The 25,198-nt window shown below is 45.6% G+C and overlaps 1 protein-coding gene across 1 annotated transcript in view; it reads right to left on the reverse strand.

Annotated features, from left to right (window-relative positions):
* The window catches only part of PRKCH (protein kinase C eta), a gene marked incomplete at both ends in the record, with an annotated part of 112,734 nt that overhangs the window by 60,680 nt on the left and 26,856 nt on the right, over positions 1-25,198 (reverse strand). The window contains 6 exons of the mRNA XM_082283005.1: positions 1,044-1,171; positions 2,052-2,181; positions 3,790-3,878; positions 4,835-4,869; positions 5,691-5,841; positions 25,024-25,087. Coding sequence (XP_082139131.1) covers positions 1,044-1,171; positions 2,052-2,181; positions 3,790-3,878; positions 4,835-4,869; positions 5,691-5,841; positions 25,024-25,087 — 597 coding nt within the window. The remainder of the gene's footprint in view (positions 1-1,043; positions 1,172-2,051; positions 2,182-3,789; positions 3,879-4,834; positions 4,870-5,690; positions 5,842-25,023; positions 25,088-25,198) is intronic.

Genomic DNA, 25,198 nt, shown 5'->3' on the forward strand with positions numbered 1-25,198 from the left:
ACCTTGAACACTTCCAGGGATGGGGCAGCCACAGCTTCTCTGGGCAACCAGTGGCAGGGCCTCACCAGCCCCACAGCAAAGGATTTCTTCCTAACATATTATCTAAATCCACCCTCGTTCAGCTTAAAGCCATTCAGGGCTGTCCATACAGCACAGTCCAAACATTTCCTAGACTCTTTAGCTCACAAATAACAAGAAGAGATCGTTAAACACCAAGCACAGATTTTTTTTTTTTCTGTTTTCATCTCCTTTGATGTGCAGATGATGCAACAACAAGCGTTAACAAGTGCTGATTTTTGTAGAACAGAGAAGGGAGTAGGGGATTTCCCTGTAACTCCCAGGATAACTGTCCCCCTGAACTGCTACAGGGAGAAGAGCAGAGGTAAGAGTTTGCTACGAACCAACTGAAATCAAAAGGGGCACCACAGCCTAATAAGCCTGCTAGGTTGATACAGCATGATGTGGTAGATCAATGGCTAATTGTATGAGAATATTTACCAAATCTGGAAATTATGGTTTGGGTTTTAATATTTTCTTTTTGTTGCGTTGACAGGGACCACAAATTTTGGCTAGGGATGTAGTGAAGAGTGAAATGGGCTCCCCAAAATCACACAGAAAAAGTGACAAAGCTGGGAAGAGAACTAGGTTTCTTCTTGAGCTCTTCTGCTCTATCATACACCACACATGCAGACAGCATTTGTGCTTGCACTAAAAATAAAAAATGCATGTCATGAATTATACTGATTTCTAATTAGTCAGGGGGTCTTATTCTGCTCTCATTTGTGATAAGCACATGGAAGAGTGTTGAATAGTCACAGCACTGTGAAACATAAGCACAGAGCAAAGGAACACCTAGAGATGAAAGCCTGGACATCAAACATCCGTTTTCCAGGTGAGGCCTTTGCCACAAGCCACAGACCTATTCCTGCAGTCCACCACCCAACACTATCTGTCCTATGGGAAGCCTCTGCCCTCTCCTGCACCCATATGAAGATTCAGTTGTAAATGTTTTAAATAGAGAAGAAAAAAGATAAAAGACTCACCGAATTTGGGGAAATGCTTCCCGGTTGCAGACCCATGCAGGCCAAGGTTTTTGCAAGCTCTGCTGAGTTCACCCCACAGTTTGGAGCAACATTTGCTTGGCATCGAATGTGGACGTTCATTTTGCAGACTGACAGGGGCAACGGAAAGTAAAAGCAAAGGAACAATTAAAATAACTTGGAGGGGTTTGCTGCTGAGAAACAATTTAGTAATCCCACTTCAGGAAATACACCCATCTGGATCTACTCTGTATCTTTACACTAGAGGGATTTTTGCCACTGATCTAAGTAGAAGTAAAAATTAGAACTCTTGTAAGAGAACAAACTCCTGAAAACCAGCAACAGACCCCAAAGTCTCGAGGCAGGATGCCCCACTGCCGAAAGCTTTTCATAAGCATGTATTTTTGAGGTACATAACTACCATTGTAGCTATGCCTGTAAGTACAATTAGTGTTTATAATGCCATAGAATTCACAACAAACATCCTCTCCATTTTCATGTATCTAATTTTAAAGACAGTGTTCAGTGGGAAACAAAAGTCATTCTTGCTCTAACTCATGGGCACACACACACCCTCTTGTGGGAGGTGAAGGCAAGGATTTTACAGTCTGGATCACGGAAACAAAAATGTAACACCAGGACATGCTTAGTCATCAATTAACAGGCTTAGCAGTCAGCCTAAAGCAATGACCTTTTTTTCCCCTCGGATGCCTTTTCACTGCCTTATCTCACCAGCTGAGCAAAAACCTTCAGGTAAAGGGAAAATACGAACGCAGGAAGCAGAATACTTTTAATAATGCAAGTTAAACAAAGCTGTGCTGAGAGTGCTGAGTAGAGTCCTTCTGGCAGCCAGAGATTAAAAAGGAGATCAGCCTTTTTTAACTCTCAACAAAGAAGAATGTTCATCACTCAGCTTTCTCCTGAAGGTTGCACAAATCAAGCTCACACGGGGCATCAAGAGTCTAAAAATAAATGTATTTTGTGAAAAGGCAACAGTGAGAAGCTGCTCACTTTTACACTGTAGACCCTGTCGCATGATCCCCCAGAGCAAGGACCCGCAGTGGTCACAGAACGTTGGGACTTTGTAGTTGTGGACGCTGAATTTATGAGGAATGTTGATCCCAAACCTCTGTTCAGTCACCTGAGGCACCAAAAGGAAAGCACAGGTTTAAAATTCAAATACACATATATAAACTGGTGTTCATTTACATACAGGCATTTAAGTGCAAACCTAAGATGATAATTTCAAGTCAGAAAATGTCCTGATCCATCACCTCACTGAGGTTTACTGCAAGTGAATACTGAATTAAGAGCCTCACCTGCTGTGGGCCAGCTTTTCCTTGCTTTTCCAGACTACCTGGAAAAGCAGACTTTAAAATAATGGCTGCCTAGCCAATTTTAAATTCTTAAAGACAAGTCAGAATTAGATTACCTCAAAACAAACCAATCCCACTGCAGTGTGAGCTACAGCTTTTTTAATCCCGCAGTTATGACATCTTTGACTTGCATACTATGTGCAAAAACATGTTAACTTTAGGTCAAACTGTTGATTTTATTAATTTTAATATAGAATTGCTTTCACAGCTCCTCCTAAAATTCTCATTCCTCTTCTCACCCTCCTTGTAATTAACAGCCTTTCAGGCACACATTTCACTATCACTTGCAATCATCCCCTTTTTAACCTTGCTCTTTTCCAATTGCATATCATTTAGATCCCAAGGACACCTTTAAAAAATGTTCCAATGGCTGAAGAAACCAGTCCCCATTTAGCAAATTCATCACTTTTGACTTTGTTTCTCAAAGTCAGATGCAGATCCTGGAAAGCTGAGGCGGAACCCATAACTCTATTAAGGAAAAGTCAGGGGTGTGACTGGAACAAGAAGTTTAAGGTGAGTGGTGCCTCCTCACTTCTGCCTTCTTTTAAAGTTGTTTAAATGTGTTATAAAACCTTCATAATCCCGAGGGAGGGGTGAGGACATTCACTATTTAACTTGCACTTTACCCTTAGGCTTCTTAGCTTATTTTCATCTGGCTTGTCAAGGGGTCATTTTAAGGAGTTCAGCTCAGCAGTTTGGAGGCAAGAAATAACAAAAGGTGATTGCATGCCACAAAACGCAGAGCTGCCTCGTGAATAAATAGATATGATTTGATTTTTTCTCAAACAGTTATTGAGCCATTTCCAGTTCAGAAATGAGACATGCAAGGCACAGGGCAGCGTTAGGCAGGGATGTTACTCCCACCAAACACAGCCAAAACTAACACGAAAGAAAACCTTCAGAAACACAAGTTATGCAAGGGCTCTTTATTACAATGTATTTCACAGAGCAAAGGTGTGGAGCAACAACTAAATGGGCCCTTCAGGCAACCAGAAAAGAAAAAAGAGGCAAAACAAAGACCAGTGGTTGGCCAGAGAAATCCACATTAAGCATCGGGCACCAAATTTTGATTGCACCACAGTTAATCATGCAAGAAAATTACCAAGAAAACCAGTGGATTTGCTACTTTTTGATGTTTTCCAATGAAGATATCCTGACTTCCTACATGATGTGCTAGTCCAAACAGCTAATGGCTGTTCGACAGAAGAAAAACCAGATGACACTGCATGGCCTTTATGCAGATATCTATCACTTTTTCCTCACTTTTAAACCCACGAATAAAGGTAACATAGAGTAAATTCTGCCACAGGACACACCCAGCAACCCAGACAACCCCAAAGTATGATGACCCAAAATAACCAACGTGACTTTACCTTGAGATCGTTCTTGTTAGTATTGTTTTGGCACGTGCAAGCTGTGACAATGAGGTGATGGCAGCGCTTGTGTACAACACAGGTGCACACTAGGAAATAAAAGAGGCACGCTGAAAAGAGCCCTTGGAAGACTCAGAACACATCAACCCACCAGCTGGGCTCCTTAAGGCTCAGCTGCATCATCAGCACACCGTAAAGACGTGAAAAATAATCAGTGGCTTGGAATTAACAACAGATCTGGAGATGTATCTTCAACCTACTGCAACAGAAATTCTGCACTGGATCATTCACACAGCCTAGAGAACAGCTGCCTATATCAAATATGGGTGATGGGCACAGAAACAACAGTGTAGCTTCTCAAACTACTCAAAAAGTGCTGCTGAAATAATTATCCAGGGAAGAGTGGTTTTTGTTCACATGCAGCTTTCTTTCACAGGAGGACACCAGTGCCCTTTTACACTGAACAGGAACAAGCTGTGTTAGGCTATATTGAATGACCATGAAGCAGGTAATTCTGGGAAAAAGGGAAAGGAAAAAATAAAGGGGAAAGGCAGAACATAATAATAATTAAATGCAAACAAGCACCACAGGCATCTCTACAGCCAGTCAGCCAAACCATGTGCTCAGGCAGAAGTGCTGTGCCAGCCCACGAAGTCACAAACTCCCTAATTCTACTTTGTTGAACTTCATAGGGAGAGAAAGGGAGAGGGTGGCCATTCCAGCAGGTCACTTTGTGTCCCAATACCAGCTGGGCACTGTCCTGAAGGGACCCTGGGTGTTGCATGTAGCCAGCAACTCAGTGGACTTGCACAGGATGAAACAGCAACCGGACAACCTGTTTGGACAGGAATGTCAGAGGCTGCTCCTGCAGCCACACAAACCTGACAGAGGCTCAAAAGCACAGGCCTGGCTGCCTGGGGAGGAAGAGGAGTGGTGACTCCAGAGCAGCTCACAGCTGCAGGATATCCCAGCAGACCAGGAAAGCACTCCCAGAACAGCACATCCCCCCCACACACACACACCATGCAGGAAAGGAGCACCTTACCTTGGCACTGGTATCCCTGCTTCCCAAACACGCCCCTGGCCAAGAGAAAACACAGACACAATTTAATGGCAAAAAGACAAGTCATCTTGCAGACTGATTACAGAAGACAGAGCCAAAATGCAGGAGGATCCCAAATTATCAGATCCCATGGTAGAGCTGCCCAGCAGTAGTGGTGCAACCCAGCACAGGGGTGTGAGGGCACAGGAAAGCACTGGGGACAGGCCATGGCTCACAGGGCAGGCTGTCAATATGCCTTGTATTCCCCATATTCCCCCTCACTCTCATTTCTCAAATACCTCAACTTCATTACAACACACACCACACACATTAGACTGATCCCAACAGCCTACACCCTCTTATTATCTCTCCCACTCCATGTTCTTTTGAGACATATCTATGTTTTCTCCCTGCTCTGCCCACTCCTCCACGTGCATCACCTCACACCTCTCTGATGGCTTTTCTGTTGTCAGGAATTTTCTCTAAACTCTCAAGCAACTGGTTTTTTCTCAGTGTAATCTCAATGCTCCACTGCAGTGAGTGGGGTCTTTCTTCAGGTTGCCTCGTTACTTTTTTCTCCCTTGAAATAACATCTGTGGTTACAAGGGAGGGACACTGCCCCATCCCCACACCAACTCAGTTTGCTTCCAGCACCCAAGATACATATCACCTCTGGCTTCTCTGCAGCAGACTCCAGTTTGCAGCATAAACGTAACCTGCCAAACCTGACTGGCCAAGAGGCATCACATCGGAGGCCCTGGGTAAAGACCTAAGTGACTGATTCAGGACTGGGGGTGCCTTGTCCCCAGAACACAGAAGACTGGGGAGCTCTGTGACAGGGTGTTTGAGCTGTTCTTACCAGATGAACTCCCTGCAGTGAGAGCAGTACGTGGGCTGTCGCAGGTAGGTGGCCATGAACTTGTGCCCGTTCACCTGGTGCACCCGCCTTCGCATCGCCCGCTGGCGCTTCCGAGTGAGGTTCTTAAAGATCCGGTCCCTCTGCAGAGTCCCTGTGCAGGGGGGAGAAGGAGAAAAAAGGACAACGAAACATTAGGATCATCACACACAATTATCACTCCTGGTTTTGCTATGGCATTCGGTTTGGGCCCCCAACCTAAGGAGGACGTGGCCAGAGATAGCCATGGAGATGATGCCAGGGCTGGAGCCCCTCTGCTGTGGAGACAGGCTGGGAGAGCTGGGACTATTCAGTCTGGAGAAGAGATGGCTCTAGAGACACCTTAGAGCCCTTTCCAGTGCCTGAAGGGGGTTGCAAGAGAGCTGGAGAGGGACTTTTGACAAGGCCATGGAGTGACAGGACAAGGGGGAATGGCTTCCCCCCGAAAGACAGTAGGTTTAGACTGGATATTTTGAAGAAATTAATGACTGTGAGGGTGGTGAGGCCCTGGCACAGGTTGCCCAGAGAAGCTGTGGATGCCCCGTTCCTGGAAGTGCTCCAGGCCAGGTCGGATGGGGCTTGGAGCAACCTGGTCTAGTGGAAGGTGTCCCTGTCCATGGCAGGAGGTTGGAATTAGACAATATTTAAGGTCTCTTCCAATACAAACCATTCTATGATTCTACGATAAAACACTTTCAAAATCACAATTACACCCCTGGTTTAGAAGTCAGGGGACGGTGGTCTAGAACGAGGACGGCATCTGGGACAGGTACAGAACTTAATTGCAATGTCCCCTTTAGCTCAAAATTACATTTTTCATCTAGAAAAATTTCCCCCTTCCTCTCACACATTCCCATGTTGAGACATGCCATTAAACTATTAACTCACAAGCTGTAAATGGACCAGAAGCTCAAGGCTAATGAGTTGTCATAACTCACAGCTTTTTGGACAATAACTCCTGAAAAACACGACTACATGTAACCAACTGACTAGCACCACGTTGCTGAGTGAAAGCAGTGCCTTGCTTTGTGAACAGTGTTCATCCACCTTTGGTATTCTCATGCTACATTTCTTTATCACTATTAGCAGCATTTTCACATACTTCCAATACTTCCTGTACTGGTTAAAAAAAATATAGGCTACTTTTTCAATGATGATCAGTTTTTTGATATGTGCCACATTCAGCTTTCTTTAAAGGGTTCATTTTCCAAAGGTTAGATAATATTTGATAGTTCTGGAAAGCAGGGACCCAGGAACCGCTGGCATTCAAATCTGACTTGTCCCAAAATTTAATTTAATTTTAGAACAGAGTAGACTATTTCAGTTGAAAGGGACCTAACATAATTGTCTAGTCCAACAGTCTGACCACTTCAGAATGGACCAAAAGTTAATATATTTTAAGAGCATTGTTCAAATGCTTCTTAAACATGACAGGCTGGGGGCACTGACCACCTGTCTAGGAAGCCTGTTCCAATGTCTGAACCACATCTTGTTAGAGAAATGCTTCCTAATGCCCAGTCTAAACCTCCTCTGGTGCAATTTAATATCGCAATTCAATTACCTACCAATATAATTTAATCTTTTCACTGAGTTTAGTTCAGCCATATAACAATTTCCTAGCAAAGCTCAACTTACACAAAACAAGTGTCTTAAAAGGCAGAACTGAGCTCTAGATCAAGAAAGTCATTCACATTTGGCAGCAGCCATCCAAATTGCATATTCCAGCCAGCTGGTCTCTGGGATCCTCAGACAAACCTGGTCGGACTCAGCTGAGCTTTCCCAGATCAAAGCATCATCTGGGGCACACTTGCCTCAGAAGAAAGAAATGAAATTTTCAGTTTTCAAGTTAGTTACTTTGCAAAGTAAAGGCCCTGAAAACAAGGGCATTTGGTGCAGGGGGGATGCAGTGGAGTCTGCCAGAGGTGACTATGCACCAATGTTCTGTATTCAGGACTCTTGTTTTGAGCATGGACTGGATGTAAGACAAAAGCCAGCTCTTGCCAAGCCCTCTGCATGGATATAATGCCACAGGAAGGGACAGGTCTGTGAACTCCTGGAGCGCTGGCCTGGCAGCTGGACCCAAACACAGCTGTCACCATCCCACTTATCTTCCCACAAAAAGGGGGCAGAGCAATTCCCTGCTTTCAACTGGCTTTGCTGATTAACCACTGGGGGGAGGGGGGTGGTGGAAATAGAGGAAAAGCTGTCAACCTGATCAAGGCCTGAAATGTAGGAATCCCACATCACAGGCGTATTTCCCGGTCCTCTTTGTAGGAGTCAAGAGAAGGGAAACCATCCTGTCAGTACTGAGCCCAGCCACTTCAAGGGGTTGTGAGCCACAGGATGTATTCCTCTTGGTATTCTTGCTACAGGTTTAAAAGCAAAGCCAGCCATAAAGCTGAAGGGTTTTTTTTCTGCTGTGTTCTCCCAGACATCCGTGCATGTGTCCCTTCCACAGGCACTGATGGAAACCTCCTACCCAACGGCATCACTGTGACACAGAGCACGGCTTGACTTCAGGACAGCCTGCACTTATTTTTTAAATGGAATTGCATGCGATAAATTAGGATTTTCCCATTTACACACAACAAGAAAAAGGATGTGGTAAGACTGATCCAAGCACTTAACAGAAACCTTCTTTCTTCGGTGCAGAGCTCCAAGCAGCTGGACAGAGACTGGTGCAGAAGAGCCTGCTTTTGTAGGGAAGTGCTTAAACATGTGTTTAATTCCCACTGAGGTCAACAGGACTCAGGGATCACAGGAATTGCCAGACTGAATCAGAACATTGGTCCATCTAGTTCAGCATCCTGCCTCTGTCAGTGGGCAACCAGAAACACATGACAGCAAGATGGAGGAACTCTGCAGCTGGGAGATAATTTGCCTCTTTCCCACACACAAGATGTCATTTTGATCTCCAGAAGTGAGATCTGATTTGCGGAGATTTAATATTCCTTTCAAACGTTCAACCATCACTGCACAAGTTCAACTGCCTTGTTATCTACCACAGGAAACAAGATTGAGAAGAAGCTCAAGAGGTCAACCAAAAGGTCCTCAAGAAGGAAGATCAAGAACCAGTTGCTTTGCTGAGCCTGAGCCTCCTGCAACTTCATGTGAGAATAAAAAAAAAAAAATCCTTATAGTATTACAGAATGTGCCCAACTTCAAATTCAAGAGAGCATCTCTTTGATCTAGGTTTAAGCAAACAATTAAGCGTTTTTTCCTGGATCAGGGCCAAATACCTCAAGTGCCAAAGTGTCCTGTATTGGTGTTCAGAATGTAGAGGAGCATTTCTGAGGCACAGAAAGGGAAGCACAGGGTTTGAGTGGGTGGTGAGCACATAAGTAACTCACCTAAGGAAGCAATCCAGTTACCAGCTTGCTCCATGCCAGCTGCTCCATTAGAAGCCCAACAGCTGATGCCCTTTAAGCCCCCATTTAGCAAGGTTTAAAAGAGTATGTTCCCAATTTAGCTCCTGCAGCTTCTGGTTGTGTCACGGTTCCCATCAAGGACCAGCACGGGGTAATCACCTCCCTGGTGCTCTCCCATGCAGTGCAAACCACACATGGCAAGAGGAAACCAATCCTTGGCACCAGGAATAGAGAACACTTGACAACAGCCTACAAAGCCACCAATGGGACACTGCTGTGCATCCCTGTGGTTTGCCCAGCTTCAGACAGACTGCAATTTTGAAACAGTTCACAAAACCCAAAAAATTATAGGCACTTGGGGTTTTTTTTGAGCAACAGAGGAAGTCTCCATGCTGCCTGCACTGGTGGATCACATCCAGGGCCAACCTGAAGCCTTCTCCCCTGAGCTGTACTTAGCCTCCATCCCCTGTTTTCCAGACACCAACATCCCACAGCACAACAGCTCTATCTTGCAGACGCACCTCTCATTAAAGCACATGCCACAAGTTGGGGTTTTTTCTTTACTAAAAGCTAACTCATATTTAAAGCACTCCTCAGATCTCACATTTTCTCACACTACTTGGCTGTCAGACCCCACTAAGGTTCTGCTGATACTGCACATCTTTCAGGTGATCCTCATCCGTGCTTGTGTTCACCTCAATTTACATTACAACAAAGCTGAGTGTTACTAAGCAGGCTTCAGGAAGGCCTGAATTACTTTCCATATGCCATCAACTCTTTTGGGCACTAGTCTTCCCATTTCCTGGTGCTGGCTCAAGGGAAAAGGAGAGGAGAGCCCAGCACAACCTCAGCCATACCCTGAGCCCAGCTGTAGCTGCAGGAGACCATCCACCACATGATCTGGTGCATCTACACATACCATCACATCCCACAGAATAAATCCCCCTGTCTCAGGGCTTGGGTGCTCATGCATCCCACACACCACACCACGGAGCTGGCAAGTTCAGCCCTCCAACAAGTGATTTTGAAATGGTGGAACACATGGCTGCCAAAACCTCCTTCCTCCCAACCACCAGGACGGCAGTTCCTCAGCTCACACCCATCCCATCTGTTCAACATGTCCCAGTGCCACTGGGTGAGAGGCTGTGGGCAGAAATCATCCATCAACACAGCGCTGAAGTCTGCTAATGGAAAGGCCAAGAGATTTGGGATTGTTCGGCCTGGAGGAGAGGAGGCTCTGGGGTGACCTCATTGCAGCCTTACAGTACCTGAAGGGAGACTACCACAGATCTGAAGAGGGACTGTTTACAAGGGTATGTAGTGACAGGACAAGGGCGAACAGATCCAAAATGAAAGAAAATAGGTTTAGATGAGTTATTCAGAAGAAATTCTTCCCTGTGAGGGTGGGGACACCCTGGAACAGGTTGCCCAGAGAAGCTGTGGCTGCTCCATCCCTAGAAGTGTTCAAGGCCAGGCTGGATGGGGCTTGGAGCAACCTGGTCTGGTGGAAGGTGTCCCTGCCCATGGCAGGGGGTTGGATGAGGTGATCTTTAAGGTCCCTTCCAACCCAAACCAGTCTGTGATTCTGTGACAGGGTGGCCAATGCAGCAGCCTCTCATGCCTCCCATCTTTGGTGTCAGAGGATATAAGCCATCAGAGACATTTTCCCAGCTCATGTTTTTCATTCTGGCCAGTTTCCTATAGGACATATATTTTTTTTCTGGGCACAGAGAGCATTTTACAAAACAAAGCCATTCTAGACCATTAAAGAGACTCAGGCTTTTAAAAGCCTCTAATCTCTGGTAAAGCAACAACCACCATGAATGGTTCAAATGTCCAAATACTGCTATAAAAGCAGACAAGTAATTGCTCAGTGAAGGGAGTTTCCACATCCGTGGCTAAACTCTGACATCTGTAACTATGGGGTATTTACTGTGTCTGCCTATGTGCAAAACTTAACTACAAAGTTCAACACTAAAAAGCCTCTTCCCCTTTCCCTCCTCTCCACTCCCGCCAAACACGTGTTCATAGCAGTGGAAATTATACATGCAGCAGGAGAAGAGAATAAATAACCCACCAAGTCATCTGAGGACATGTGCAAGCACCAGCACATCCTCACCCACTCAGCAGCCTTTAACACCATCCCACCTGCCCCCTGAGCTTACCTGATCCTGTTCTTCCTGGGCAGAGATCTCCCCTTTCCCCCCCGCCCCAATTTGTATTCCAGGGGGTTATGTCAGGTATATCCTTGCAGTGGTGGCATAACTACAGCAGGAAAACAAGAGGAAGAGCTGCAGGATGAAGTGGTGTGCTTGGAACTATTTGACTCAAGTAGTTAAAGCTCGTCAGGTCTCATCTATTGGAAATCAATCTCACTGTTGTGCTATCGACCCCTGCTGTAACAGCAGCACAGCAAAGGTCAGCCAGGTACCTCCTCACAAATGACAATTCCTAGTAGTGTTACACTCCCATATGGACCAGTGGCATTTTTCTTTGGAAGAAATAAAGATATTCAAAAAAGAAAAGTAAAAAGCCTTAAATCAATAATGTTAATAGGTAAAAACTTAATTAAGCCTTTTTTTGTCAGTACCAGGAGCAGTATACACTTATCCTTCCCTGGGAGCACTGCAAGCAAGCTCCCCTTGAACTGAGACACAACCACTGAGCTTACTGGACTGTAAAAATCAAGACAGTGGATTGAGAGACCCCTCACCTCCTGCAAGCACTGCAGCACTGAAAAACAATCTCAGATCATGCTAAATGATCATCTACCCCATGCCCTAACAGTGAGTAGTAGTGGGTGTTTTAGGAAAAGAATACATAAATCAGGTCAAGTTAATGAATTCAGCCCCCCACCCCCTCCAGGCACCAGTATGTAGGTGTTCTCTCAATATTTACCTAACAGTGGGCTTCCTCACATCTACTAAATGTAAACTGAGGCTAAACCAAGATGTTTACTTCCCTGGCTGGAAAACATGTCAGTTATGACAAAAATCCCTTACTAAGGTTTTGCATCTTTTAAGCAGAAGTTTTATCACCATAATCCTGTGGATGGTCAAAACCATGGGAAGCCTTGCTAATTAAAATGTTACAAACACAACACACCATTGAAGAAGAAGCTGACAGCCTGACTCTGAAAAGGGAAAAGGTTTTCTTCCTTTCTTCCTGTTCTGCTTCCCTAATACAGTGCTGCAGAGTAGAAGCCTAATCTTTCCTATTACAAAGCTTTTCTTCAGTTCCCCTCAAACATTAACCTGGATGCACAAATCAGCCAAGTGGAAAACAGCCACCTCCACAAAGATCACATTAACCACACGGAGTTTCTCTCCCAGCAGAAGTTGCTCCTTCTGTTGCTTTTGCCAGTCTGTGCACGATCTGGTCTCTGCACTCTGGTTCCGATCCCAGGAGAGGCTCCTTGCAAAGCAAACACGTGGCACATCAAACACAGGCTGGGACTTATGTTTGATCCAGCTGCTGCTTTGCCCTGAAACTGGATAAAGATTTGAAGATCGGAGAAAGAGCCAGCTAGGGCTAGGGCTGGCAGCACTATGCTGTCTTCCAGGACTTCACAGAGAGTCATGCTAACGGGCAGCTCATCTTTTAAGATGCCAACCTGTCAATATTGTCCAAAAGAGTAAGAAGGAACAATGATGCTCTGAATCTAAAAAACATTTTTTCCACTCATGAGTGTGAAACAGCACTATCAGCAGTCTTGGAAATGCAAACATGTAATCATCCCTGCATCACATCAGACACAACTGTGCACTGGAGGTGAGGCCTCTGTTTCTTGTCCAAGTGCTGAAGCAGGGCAGATCCATCTTCCTTGTTTTCTTGCCAGATCTAGGACATAAATTCATCTCAGCTTCCAGTGATTAACAGCATTTGAGGACTGAAGCTGAAGGATGGTGTTTCAGTGTGGCAGCAGTGAGAACAGGATCAATGAAGTTCACCCAACAATACTGGTCAGCATGACAGTGTTCAGCTATTGCTACAAAAGCCCACCACAGGCTTCTTTCTAGAATTACACAATGATGCCAGAGCTCTGGTGGTACCAGTAGGTAACACAGAAAAGCACCTTTTGAGGGGCTCAGTTTTCTTCAGTCTCTTGGCTACAGCAGTGCCAAGGGCAGCAGGACAGCTCTGCAGAGCTGGAGTGACCAGTCTGGGGCTGCTGGGAGCATCCACACCTGCAGGAGGGGAGATGGCTGCAAAGCCAAGGGTACAGCCTAGTGCTGGGGCTGAGGCAGCTGCTTTTTATCTGTTTGCATAAATTCTGTGAGAACATGAGAGAGCAGGAAGAAGGCAGCTTGAGAACCTCTAAAACAAGTATTCTGCTGCCTCTTCAAGTCTCCCGACCAGTTATGAACTCCATACAGGTTATTCTGCATAGAAATTTAACCCCAACTGCCACAGAGGTTTTCAGACATGCACAGAGCAGCTTTTCCACATCTGCTCTTTCATGAATTTTCTTGGAAAAGTTTTTTTTTCATCCTAGGAAAAGTTGGTTTTAGACATTTGCTTGTAGATGTTGACACCTCTAAAGCAAAGGCTGAAAAATGGGAATGGAAAAGCCTTTCTACTCATTTTTATAGTGAGTAACCTTACCATTCCATCTCTGCAAGTTTGTGCATTCATTTGCAAAACCTCAGGGTGTATCTGTTTGCCAGAGAGACCAAACTTGGGCAACAATGGCAAAGAACTGTCTCAGCTTGCACAGAGAGGAGATTCCAGGAGAGAAGGATTTTATTTAAAAATTAGAAGAGGGATTTGAGAGAGACAGGAGAAACCTGAGCACTGAACTGAGGCCATCAGAGCCCCAGACTGGCACTGTGACCGGAATGCCACCTCGTATCTGTCCCTTACCCAGCAGGACACAGTTTCAGAAAGCAAAATAATTTAGTCTAGTCATATTCCAGACAGGTGCTTCCCTCTGGCTGTAGCTGAACATGGTCTTCCAGCAGAAGTACAGTCAAAAAGCCACCTCAGCCCCACTGTTCCCTCCTCACAATGGAGCCCCCTCCCTGCCATTTCGGACCTACCAGCATTCAACTGCTCCATAACCCACTCCTGTCACACTGACCTACATAAAAACAGGCAAAAAAATTAAAAAACCAAACCCCAAAACACTTCTTACTGCATGGCTCATTAGAGCCTTAACAAACTGATTCCTCTCCCTCCTCCCCTCACTGTTACAATCATTACTATTTCCTTGTGCTTAGGCAAGCTAATTTCCATTGTAAAACCTCCTGTTAGTCCTTCCCACTTACTAAACTCAAGAGAAAAACGTTGAGATGTGATTTACTAGGGAAGGAAACCATTTAAATGCATTATTCATTAAAAACAGGAAAATAAAACTAACAAAGCAACTTTGATCTTTGCCATGATTAATTCATGCACCAGAAGCCCTCTGGTTTAGAAGGTCTCAAACCCCGATGGCTGCAGAGCAGAAGTAGCAGTAACAAAGTGACAGCATTTGTAAATCAAAGCTCCCATCACTTGTGCAAAATCCTCGAGAAAAGCAGAATTGGAAGCAGGGAGATCCTGAACCCTCCCTCGGGACTCCTGCGTGTCACAACCATCAGCAGCTCACATGCTCGTGGGTGGTTCCATAGCAGGGATCACAACTCGCTCTGAGGAGGTCCTGCCCACACAGGGAAGCACGAGATGCAAGTCAAACCTATTTTTAACCAAGTGCAGTTTAAAGCTATTTTTAAAGTGGATGCTCTGGGGACATCCCCCTTTTGGGGCACGGGGAAGTCGGTTGCTTTGGTATTGAAACAAGGGTGTCCATACAAGGTCGGGCAATCAACTAAATCTGCTTAAAACTCACACCTTTATGTTCAGGCACTGTCATTTTCTGGAGACACAGGTTTAACATCAATCTTAAAGAAAGGAGGAGCAGGAGAATACTCTTTATGGAACACAAAGACACACAAAGAAATCAGGATGAACCAAAATCCAGTTGAAATGGGAATAACATGCAGCTTGTGTCCATAGCGTCCCAAAGTTTTGCAGCATCTCCACAAATAGTAACCACATTCCTCAACACAGCAGCCATCCCTAGGATGGCATCTCAAGCCTTCCTCACCAAGGGCACTGCACCTCTCCACAAGAAAGCAAACTGTATCCCAAAGCACAACCGGATTCTAGTCAGGAACAAGGTAACTGGGAAAGCTAATACAACAGGACAAATTAAACATTCCCCTTTTTCTCCCACTGGGGCCTCCAACTGCTGCCATGAAATGCCTCAGCTTTTCCCCAGACCCTGGAGGGGCACTGGGGCTCACCAGGCAGGATGACCAACACCTGAATCACCACCCTGCAACAGCTGGGTCCTCCTGGTGGACTGGTCATCCCACAGCTGCTGGTCTGGCAGCAAACTCAGCTCTGATCACACAGCTGACCCTGGAACTTTTGAGCTCTCCATGTGGCAGCTTGCTAACGAGTCCTCTAATTGCAACAGCCTTAAAAAGCAGGTTGTTTACCATGTTGCTCTCCCACGCAGGTTCCCACACACCATGGGCTGAGTAAGACACTGCAGCAGCAAAGCATCTGTCAAGAAAAATAAATTCAGCCTCTTGTATTCCCAGCTCATTGGGAAGAGCTCTGCCAAGAAGCAGCACCTCTTCTCATCAACACATCCCCACCTAGGCAATGCAGCAAGGAAATACTCACTGCTCAGGCTGGGGATTGCACAAGCCATCCTGAAACTTCTGCAGATGGCAGGGACCATGAGTGCTCTTCCCCTCCCAGTGCCAGGGGATTATTGTGATTTCCCAAAGGGATTTCCTAAGGGTTGCAGGCCAGGAGTGGCACCTTCAGGAAATGCAGCTGTCCCCAACAGCTTCCCAGCAGCTAACACAGCCCGACCTGATCTCTCCCCCTTCCCCATCTCCTCCCAAATGTGGTTTTCACCCTGCAATACATATTTCTCCATTTCTGAAATACATCTCTGGGATATCAAAAGCGGATGTCCCAAATTCAGACAAACACAGTTTTAAAAATGCTGGCTGCCACATGGAGAGGGTATTGCTTACCTTGGCTCAGGATCCTAGAATCATAAAGGTTGGAAAAGACCTCCAAGATCCTCGAGTCCAACCTTTGACCAAACACATTATCAACTCAACCATGGCACAGAGTACCACATCCAGTTATTTCTTGAGCACTTCTCGGGATGGGGACTCTACCACCTGCTTGGGGAGACTGGTTTCAGCAGCTCCATAATGTGACACCCCTCAATTTCTTTTTCCCAAATGGGTGGCCCTTTCCAGCAGGTCTAAGAGTAGTAGCAGTAAGTCATATCCTGCCTCCCTGTGGCCTCTCCCATCCCACTCCTCTCAATTAACAAACAAGCAGAGGTGGGTGAGAAAGAAGAAAATCACTTTCTCCAACAGCTTGTGAGAGACACCTAAAACCTGTAACTCTCTTTGTCTTTTTTCCCAGGCCTTTAATGGGGAAGAAATTATCCGAGAGGGAATTTATTTAGGCTCAAATGACAGGAGATGAAAGCCAGCCTGTGGTTTGATGGTCACAAGAGCCCTTGCACAGGTTTAAGCAGTCCTCCCCACACACAGCACCCTGCCTTCCTTCCAGCACTCCCTTCCACACTGCCATTTTCCAGCCAGAACACGGGACACAGGGATTTCTCTGCCATGGCCCTCACGTGCAAGTTGTCATCAGCCCTTCAAGATGCAGCACTGGACCCTTTCCCTGAAGGATTTGTTTTGCCCATTTCACCTCCCATTCACAAGTAAAATACAGAATCCAGAGTGAGTGCAAGTAAAAACAGGTGTAGGACTAAACTGAGGCCCTGGATTCCCCCCTCACCACCTAAGAACTCTGAGCTGGGCAAGCTGGACAAGAAACATTTTTCTGCCTTCATCCTTGCTGACCTGCAAGTGTGACCTGCAAGTTTGTACTGTGAACTATAGGAAAGACACGTTTTAGACACAAAAATTCAGCACTGGCTTTTGGGAGTTTGATTTTCTAGTGACATCCTTCAAATGAAAAGGTTTCTGGCTTTAAGGCAATTTCCTACATTTTATAAACAAAGGAAACTATCACTGGAAGCAAGTTCATCTGCTGGAACTGGAGCAGTCTTCCCGGTCCTGGCTCAGCAGCAAGGCTGTGGTTTTGAGTGCACAGCTCTGTGGGAGAGGAGAGAACTAACACGGGAACAAACACACACTTCCCAGGAAAGGATTGTGCTCTGCTGCGTGGATCTGTGCTAGCAACATGCTCAACAGGTCTGGCAGCTAGACGGCAGAAAAGAGCTGAGATTCTGGGATTAGAAACAGTTCCAGACTCTAGCAAGAAACAGGCTTTGATGGTCACAGCTATGCTGCTGCAGCCTTTCCTTGTCCCCTGCAGCTCCTCTACAATCCCTCTGTCCATTTTCTCCTCCTCCCACCTCCTTTAACCTTTTGGGCCTCTTTAAGCTACTTCTTCCTGACAACTCCTGCCTATACCCATCCACCACCACTCCCCAGACCAGTCTTCTTCTATCTCTCCTTATACTCCTCATCTCTGTCCTTGCAGACCCTTATGGCTCTATTTCTTCTCAAAACAACTTTTCCATTGTTTCCACCACTCAGTGCCCTTGCCCCTTGTCTCAACAGATGGGGCAAGGAGAGCAGGACACCTGCTCAGCCAGACCTCCTGCCTTCCTCCCTCCTCTACACCACTGCTGGGGCTTCCACTCCTGCCCCCCTGCAGCACCCAGGGCAGGGCTGAGCTCAGTCAGGGAGAATTCTGGCACAAAACCCAATCACAGCCCTGCTCCAATTTCCCAGTCCAGACACCTGGTGCAGAACTGGCCCCACTCAAGGAACCCCCAGGGAAACCCTGGAGCATCCTTTTCAGACAGATTTACCCTCAATTATGAAACTGCCTCATTCTCTTATCTGCAACCACCAGCAGTGCTGGCAGTGCCAGGAGCAGCAGCTACCAAGGTGGGAACCTGCTCAGTGCAGGTGGTGTCCACAGCACTCCAAGCCATGGTGATGGCATGCAGTTTATCCCACATCACAAATTAGCAGATTTTCCCCAAAGACAGCAGACAGGGACAGCAGAAGCTTTCATCCCTCCCTCTCTTGCCTCTGCCAAGCTTGAGGTCACCCTGGCCAAGCAATGTCAGGATCTCTTTGCTCTAAGCTCTATTTTGATTCAGCATTTCATTCTGGAAAACAAACAGATTCACTGCTGCTGAAACACTCCAGGAAACAAAAACAGCTGGCACTGAAGAGCAGGAAACTCATTATTTTATGTTGTGCATGGTCTGGAACAACCTAAAACAGGGGTGTATAAATTGAAAGTGTGAGTATTCATCTCCTAAAGCACAACTAGAAGATGAGCTCTTCTTCCTACCAGCTCCATGCCAGCTCACCTAATGCTGAAGACCCTGTTCTGTCCTTTGCTATTTGGGACACACTGCCCTCCTCCAGTGAGGTGCAGGACTGAACTGCACAACGCCCTCACCATGCAGCAGACTGATGCTGCTGGTCCTCCTCATGTCTGCAGAGCCAGAGGGAAGCTTGGGTCTCCCCAGAAGCACTAAAGATGCCTGAATAACTCCCAGGTAAATTCAGGTAATTAAACACTGTGGCACAACAGCATCTGGTTCCCTCCAGGTGATACGGACTTCTGGATGCCGGATAGACTGGGCTGCCAGGCACCCAGACACAAGGAAAATCCTTGACTGCGGTGGTACCACCTAAATCAGGAGTCTCCTCCAGCAGCCAGAGTTGAGAGACTTGGATATAAAATGGGATACAGTCTAATTTGATAGTTGGTGGAGCTGAAGTTATATGTATTTATAATTATATACATAACAAAACAAACAGCATGGTTTTGTTGGTATTTTTTTTTCCTCCAGTTTCTGGTACAGATTTACAGAGTGACCCTTGTAAAGCACTGGGGGTTTTGGACAGCCATTTGCCTATTTCATCAGCCAGGCACCTCACAAACTGTGGTCTAGAGAAATTCAGGCACAGCCATGAGGTGTGCTAGTGTACAGGGCAACCCCCTTCATCCCAGTCCAGGGTATCATCCAGGTGTCCTCAACCACACTGGGTCCAGAGAGGGATGGCCATGGAACAGCCATCAGAGTGCAGCAATCAGGGCTGTGCCAGCACCCCTGGATCCCAGCACTCACCTCCTACAGCTTCATATTCATCTCCTTCCATCCCACACTCATCATCCTGCCCCACTGCAGCCCAAACACTGGCTCCAGCACAGCCCTGTCCTCCAAGCCCAAGCAGGTTTAAGCTCCTCCGGGAGCTACTGTCACCTCTTCCAGGAATCACATTAAAATAAAGCAAAGAAACCTCTGTTCCTCATTACAGCCAGGAACACTGAAATCCCAGGGCTGATTGCAAGCTTGCACATTTATCTCTAGGTTTCAGAGCCCAGACAAAACACAGTCCACTGAGGAAGCAAAGTTAACCCTGACACTGCTGCTTGTTGCGTTTTTACAGTCCCTGGATATCTCTGCAGTTGGCAGATCTTGGCAAGTCACAAATTACTGACAAAAAACTCTTGGCATTAGACACACTGCAATAGCTGTGGGGTTCCTATGCATCATTTTCTGAGAAATAAAAGTAGCCTTGTGGGTATGTAGCAGGCTGGGGTGCTGTTCTCCTCCTGGCTCTGCATTACAGTCCCTCTATAAACACCAAGCAAATCATTTCCCAGGGTCTGGCTCTTCCTGCTAGCAGGAATAAACAGCTTTGTTTGTTTGCCTTCCTGTTGAAATCCTTTTTCCCTGTGAAAATTCAGAATTTACCAAACTTGCCTTGTCTTTTTTTTTTTTTTTTTTTTTTAAATGGAAGAGAGGCATATGTGAGATATCAGAGTGCCAGGGTGCAAGAATACTTGGGTTCTCTCCTCAGTATTTACACATGAAATGCAATGTATACATTTTGAAAGTTTCACTTTGAAATACAAAAAAAATAAACTCCTGGAGGCTTCAGGACAAGGAGAGAGCTGCCCTTGCTCCCACTGGCTTGGCTGATAAACATCTGTTGGGGTAGAGTGTGACCTCCAGGAGAGCAACACCTGCTCAGGACTTCAAGATCAGCCTCTGGAAACCTTCTACTTTTTAACCTGATATTCATTTTTTCACCTGACTGACATCTTTCAGCAAGGGTGGGGATCCACTGAAGTCCACCTGCCTGCCACACAGAGATGCACAGCATCTGTGGATTATGCTCCTGGTCCCTGCAAGGGCTCAATCTTCTCAGGGCACACTTAGGGCATATTTTCTCCCCCATGGGACTCAAAACTGTTCTGACCTATCTCCATCTGAAAATGCAGAGCTGAACCAACACGGAGTGGATCTGGAAATCCCTTGCCTACAGCACACAGGTGTGACAAGCATAAAGCACTGGAAAAAGTGCAAACATTGGAAAAATATACAAGAGTGTAGAAATACATGTCTCCTGCTGGTCTCTGCCACATAAGACTTTGGACTAGACATTAAAGACTTCCATGTCCTCAGACTGTGAACCAAAGACAGCAGAACTTTATCTTATTCTGCACTGTTTAGACCAGGAGGTTTTTTAGGTGGTGCCTACTACAAGCTTTAAAACTCTTCTTGAGCCAGTAAACCAAAAGAGAAGAGTGGCCCAACGAAACAGGAGATGAGAACAGGGCATTTTTTTATTCCTAGTTCCTAGTTTCCAGTATTTATTCCCTTATCTACAAAAGATGGGCTGAAAGCAGTCATTACTGCAGTTTACAGAGGACTGGTAAAACTCTTCTTCCTCCCTGTTATGCAAGAGCCTATAAACAGATCTGTCAATAGAAATTTTATGGGGCTGAGAAGCTACATAATAGTGCAGAGCAAGGATCTCCTTAGCACAATACCTATGCACCACTGCAGAGCTTTTGTGGCACCTGTCTCAGAAAATGTTATTTCTTAAAAAACACTTTGTTTTTGTTAGAAAAACGTATTCTAAGAAAAACGACAGCAAAAGACCAAGAGTCTTGATGTTTGAGAACAAACCATTCTGATGTGCCAGCTGCAAAACAGAGAAACATTTCCTGGCCTAGAAGCAGGTTTAGGCTTCCTGAACCTGCTTCTTAGGTTATCCATAGGTAAGCAGGTTCAGCTTCCCCCCTTGGGGGGAGTGGAACTAGATGATCCTTAAGGTCCCTTCCAATATGATTCTATGACTCCTTGCTGCTGCAAACCCTACCAACATGAAATATTTAACACTGGGTGCTGTATCTGCTCTACCAACTCACTTGGCTTTTCGATATTCTCGTTGTTCTATTTCTTGCCCAGAACTCGAATTTGTCATTGTCTTTACTGACACTGAAAGAAAAGAAACAACCATTACTTACCTCACAACGACAAAATTAAAACTGAACTTCATGCCAAAATTATCACTTTGAGTGACAATGTGAAAAAAAAATAATAAAAAAAGGCAAATTGCAAGAGTTCAAAGCACTAAAATAGAAGCACTCTGTTTTCTACAGGGTTTGCTTCATTCATTAATTCAGCCAACTACTTCATTTGTATTAATTTAATTAGCTTTGCTCAGAATTAAATAGAGCAAACAGAAAGAGAGGTGGCAAACTGAGGGCACACAGCACACCTTGCAGGCAAAGCAGAGAGGGGACTGGGCTGGCTCTGGGACTCCAGTGCTGCAAGGAGAGAGGTTCAATCCATCCAGACACACACCTGGGGCCTCTCAGTGTCCAGCCTGACCTTGCTGCAGCCAAACAGCCTGGCCCAGACACCATCACCAGCTCTTGGGTATCTCTTCTAACTTCTCACAGGGGTCCAGAAGCACCAACCACAGAGTGGTTCACCCACACTCACTGCAAGGCTTTTATTTCAAATCAATCATACCCTGCCCAAGAAGAGTTGACTCATGATTTGCCCTTTCACAGCTGAAACCAGTATTCAGTGGGAAAAAGCAACAAGCAGGTCTGAGTTCATGTCACCAGCTGAGCAACACCCTCTGGGGCACCCCAAGAATAGTACAGATTTTAGAGAGCAATAAAGCAGATTTTTTTCCCTTTAAAGAAGGCCTGCAAGAGTTGAGATCTTGTGGATTATCTCAAAGATCTGGGCACACACACAGGATCACACAGAAGGAAGGAAGCAGGACTCTCTGGGTTCTGTCAAACCACAGCTCTTGCAGTCCCCAGGGCTGGGCAGAGCTTGGTGTGGTCCCACACACTGCACCCTGCTCCTGTTCCCAGCTCCTCAGCTGACAATGTGCCTCACATCCACGGATGGGGCACATCCACAGCAAAAACACACCTCAGAGAAGGCACATTCATTATTTTTAAGAGAGCAGAGGCAAGGAGACACAAAGAGAGACAGAGAGAGGTAAGAAATGCTAAAGACACCCTTGGGGGGAAAAAAAATCATATTTATTTCCAGAGTAAAAAGAATAAGGAAGTTTTTAAAAGGAATCATAATTTTGATGACTTGAAAAAAAAATCCTATTATCAGGCAGGGTGAAATAAAGAAAACCCAGAAAGAGTAAATAAATTCATTTGAGAAGGGGCAGGAAATCAATCCCTAAGCAACGCCTGAAGTCTAGCAGGCAGAAGTTAGTCCTCACCTTCTTTATGAAACAGACTGGACTGAAACAGCTCTTGGGCCAGTGAGGGAGTTGGCTGGGGAAGATACTTCCCTCCATCCCAGCTGGGTGCCAGGGCCACCAGGACCCAAGGATGTGTCACCCTTGGGGAGCTCAGGATTTGGACTTGGCTGATCCTTGTGGATCCCTTCCAAGTCAGAGCATTCTGTGATTTCTGTGAGAGGTAATCTCCTCCCAAGGTAAAGAGATTTTCATTTTAATTTTGTACTGGTTGCTTTACACAGGAAATGTCAGCTGAATGAGGGGAGTTAATATAATCAGATACAGCTTAGCCAGCAAGTATATCCAAGCAGAGAAAATAAAGAGAGGCAGGTATAATTTCTCTAGACCTCCCTCACTTCCTATTGCTCTGTTGCTTTCTTTTTCTGAAAAACTACATGTATTTTTAACACATCACACGCAGGTCTCCCTGCCTCAGAACAGCAGGGTAGCACTGATGGACACAAGAGCCATACAGGAACCTGCAAAGAACTGACCTCTTCCCAGCTGTATGTTTCCTGTAGTGCCCTCACATCCTCATCAGTCCTCAAATGCCTCTGGCAGACTCACAGGAGTGACACCCTGCTCCCCCATCCCTGCTGTAGGTGAGCAGAACCGAATTTCCATTTTGGTCAGAAGAGCTTTCAATCAAACCAAAAAACCCCCACTCCTAAAGTCCAAGCACCACCAGCACTGCCTATTTTGGGTAAGCAGTTGAAGACAATGAAACAGGACAGTCTCAAGTGGGCCTAAAAACCCAGTTTTTACTGTTTGGTTGGAGTTCTTTGGGTTTTGCTAGTTTTTCTTCTTCCTCCTCCTATTTCCTCCCTCTCTTTACCCACTTTTTGGACTTTTACTTTACTGGAGGTAGACAACGGTGCCTGAGACCCCGTGAATTTGGCTATTCCCATAAACAAAACAACTAGCTAGGCATAAGAAGTCATAGGGAGCAGGGAGGATGCAGCAGTTGCTGCCCTCCAGATCAGAGGAACAAGTGGGAAGCTGCTTTTTGAGCTTTCAAGCCATGAATTATTCTCAGACTTCTTTCCAAAAAAAACTTTAAAATTTCAAATACAATCCTGATCCTCCACATTTTCAGCAAATAAACATGATGTTATGAATGAGAGCTCACTATTTATAAGAAGGAAACCCCTTCCTCATGAATGCGTCTTTTACCCAATGACTGGGAAGAGTCAGCATCTGTAATCAGGCTTGCCCTGAATTAGGACTTTTCTTGGAAACTCTAAATGTGACCATACATGGGAATGACCAGCCAAGAAAAAACCCAAGAGCCATCTTTGATCTTCCTGCTCTGTAAGCCTACACATCCTCAAGAACAACAGAGGAAAGAAAAGTGAATTATTTCCAACATTTCCCATTTCCCTCAGAAAGCAGTAGCTGTACAAACATCTGAGTTCTTCATTTCTCATCTCTGAGACCTTGTTAGCAGCATGCTCAGCCACCAGCACAGATCTGAAACACACTCTGGATTTATGCTCATGCCCACCATCCCTGCTCAACCCTGCTTTAAATAGCCAAGCATGACACTCTTGCACGTGGATACAGTAAAAGCCAGTAAAAGCCCTCCAGTTTCTTCTCTTTCCATCACTGGCTCTGTCATAGGCAATTAAAGCCAATTTCTAACATCCTTTTCACCCCTGCAAGAAATTTCTCCAGGCCTCCCCAGCACACCCTGCCACTCTCCCTGTTCTCTAGTTACAAATAAAAGGATTTCCCGGGTTGCTCACATCCACACTCACATCCACGCTCGTAACTGCTATGACAATAACCAACAGGGAAATCAAAACCATCACACTATAAAATACAGTTACCAAAAAAAAAGCTGCCCAGATACTTTTTTGGGGCAGCTGTCACACTAAAAATTTGCAAGTTTCCTGTGTGAAGTGAGCCTGGGAAACAGAAATCCTCGTGAAGTAGATGGGAACCATTACGGAATAAAAATCATCCAGATGTTTTAAACATGTTCTATTTTAAACATACTCCACTTTCTCCTCAGCTTGCCCTTCAAAAGGCACCCAGGTGAAAAGCACAAGTGACAAAAACAATCTGTCTGAAGGACAACTTCAGGGAAATAAACGAGAGCGAGCATGAACCGGCTCCCCAGGTCTGAGATCAGAGCAGAGGGCACACACAGCTCCAGCTGTCACCAACAGCCCCTTGCAGACCTCCCCCATCACTCAAGAAATCTCAGGCACACCACAGCATGTGGCCCCTGAAGAATCCAAACGTCTGCACCGCTCTGGAACTGATGGCAGGAACACAGACCAGAGTCCAGCTCTGAATGGAAAAAAGCCAAAGTAACTCCCTTACCTTCTGTGAAGCTTCCTGTCAGAGTTATGACAACAAACACTTTGCCTTCTGGCTCCAAATCCACCTGAAAGAAAGGAAAGGAAATGTTAGAAGATTGGTTTTTTTGAGGTAGAAATTCTTCTCGGGATTTTGCCTGACTAATCCTGCCAACATCTGATAATATTTGAACCTGTAT

This window comes from Coloeus monedula (assembly GCF_965178545.1).
Source record: "Coloeus monedula genome assembly, chromosome: 6".
Lineage (NCBI taxonomy): Eukaryota > Metazoa > Chordata > Aves > Passeriformes > Corvidae > Coloeus > Coloeus monedula.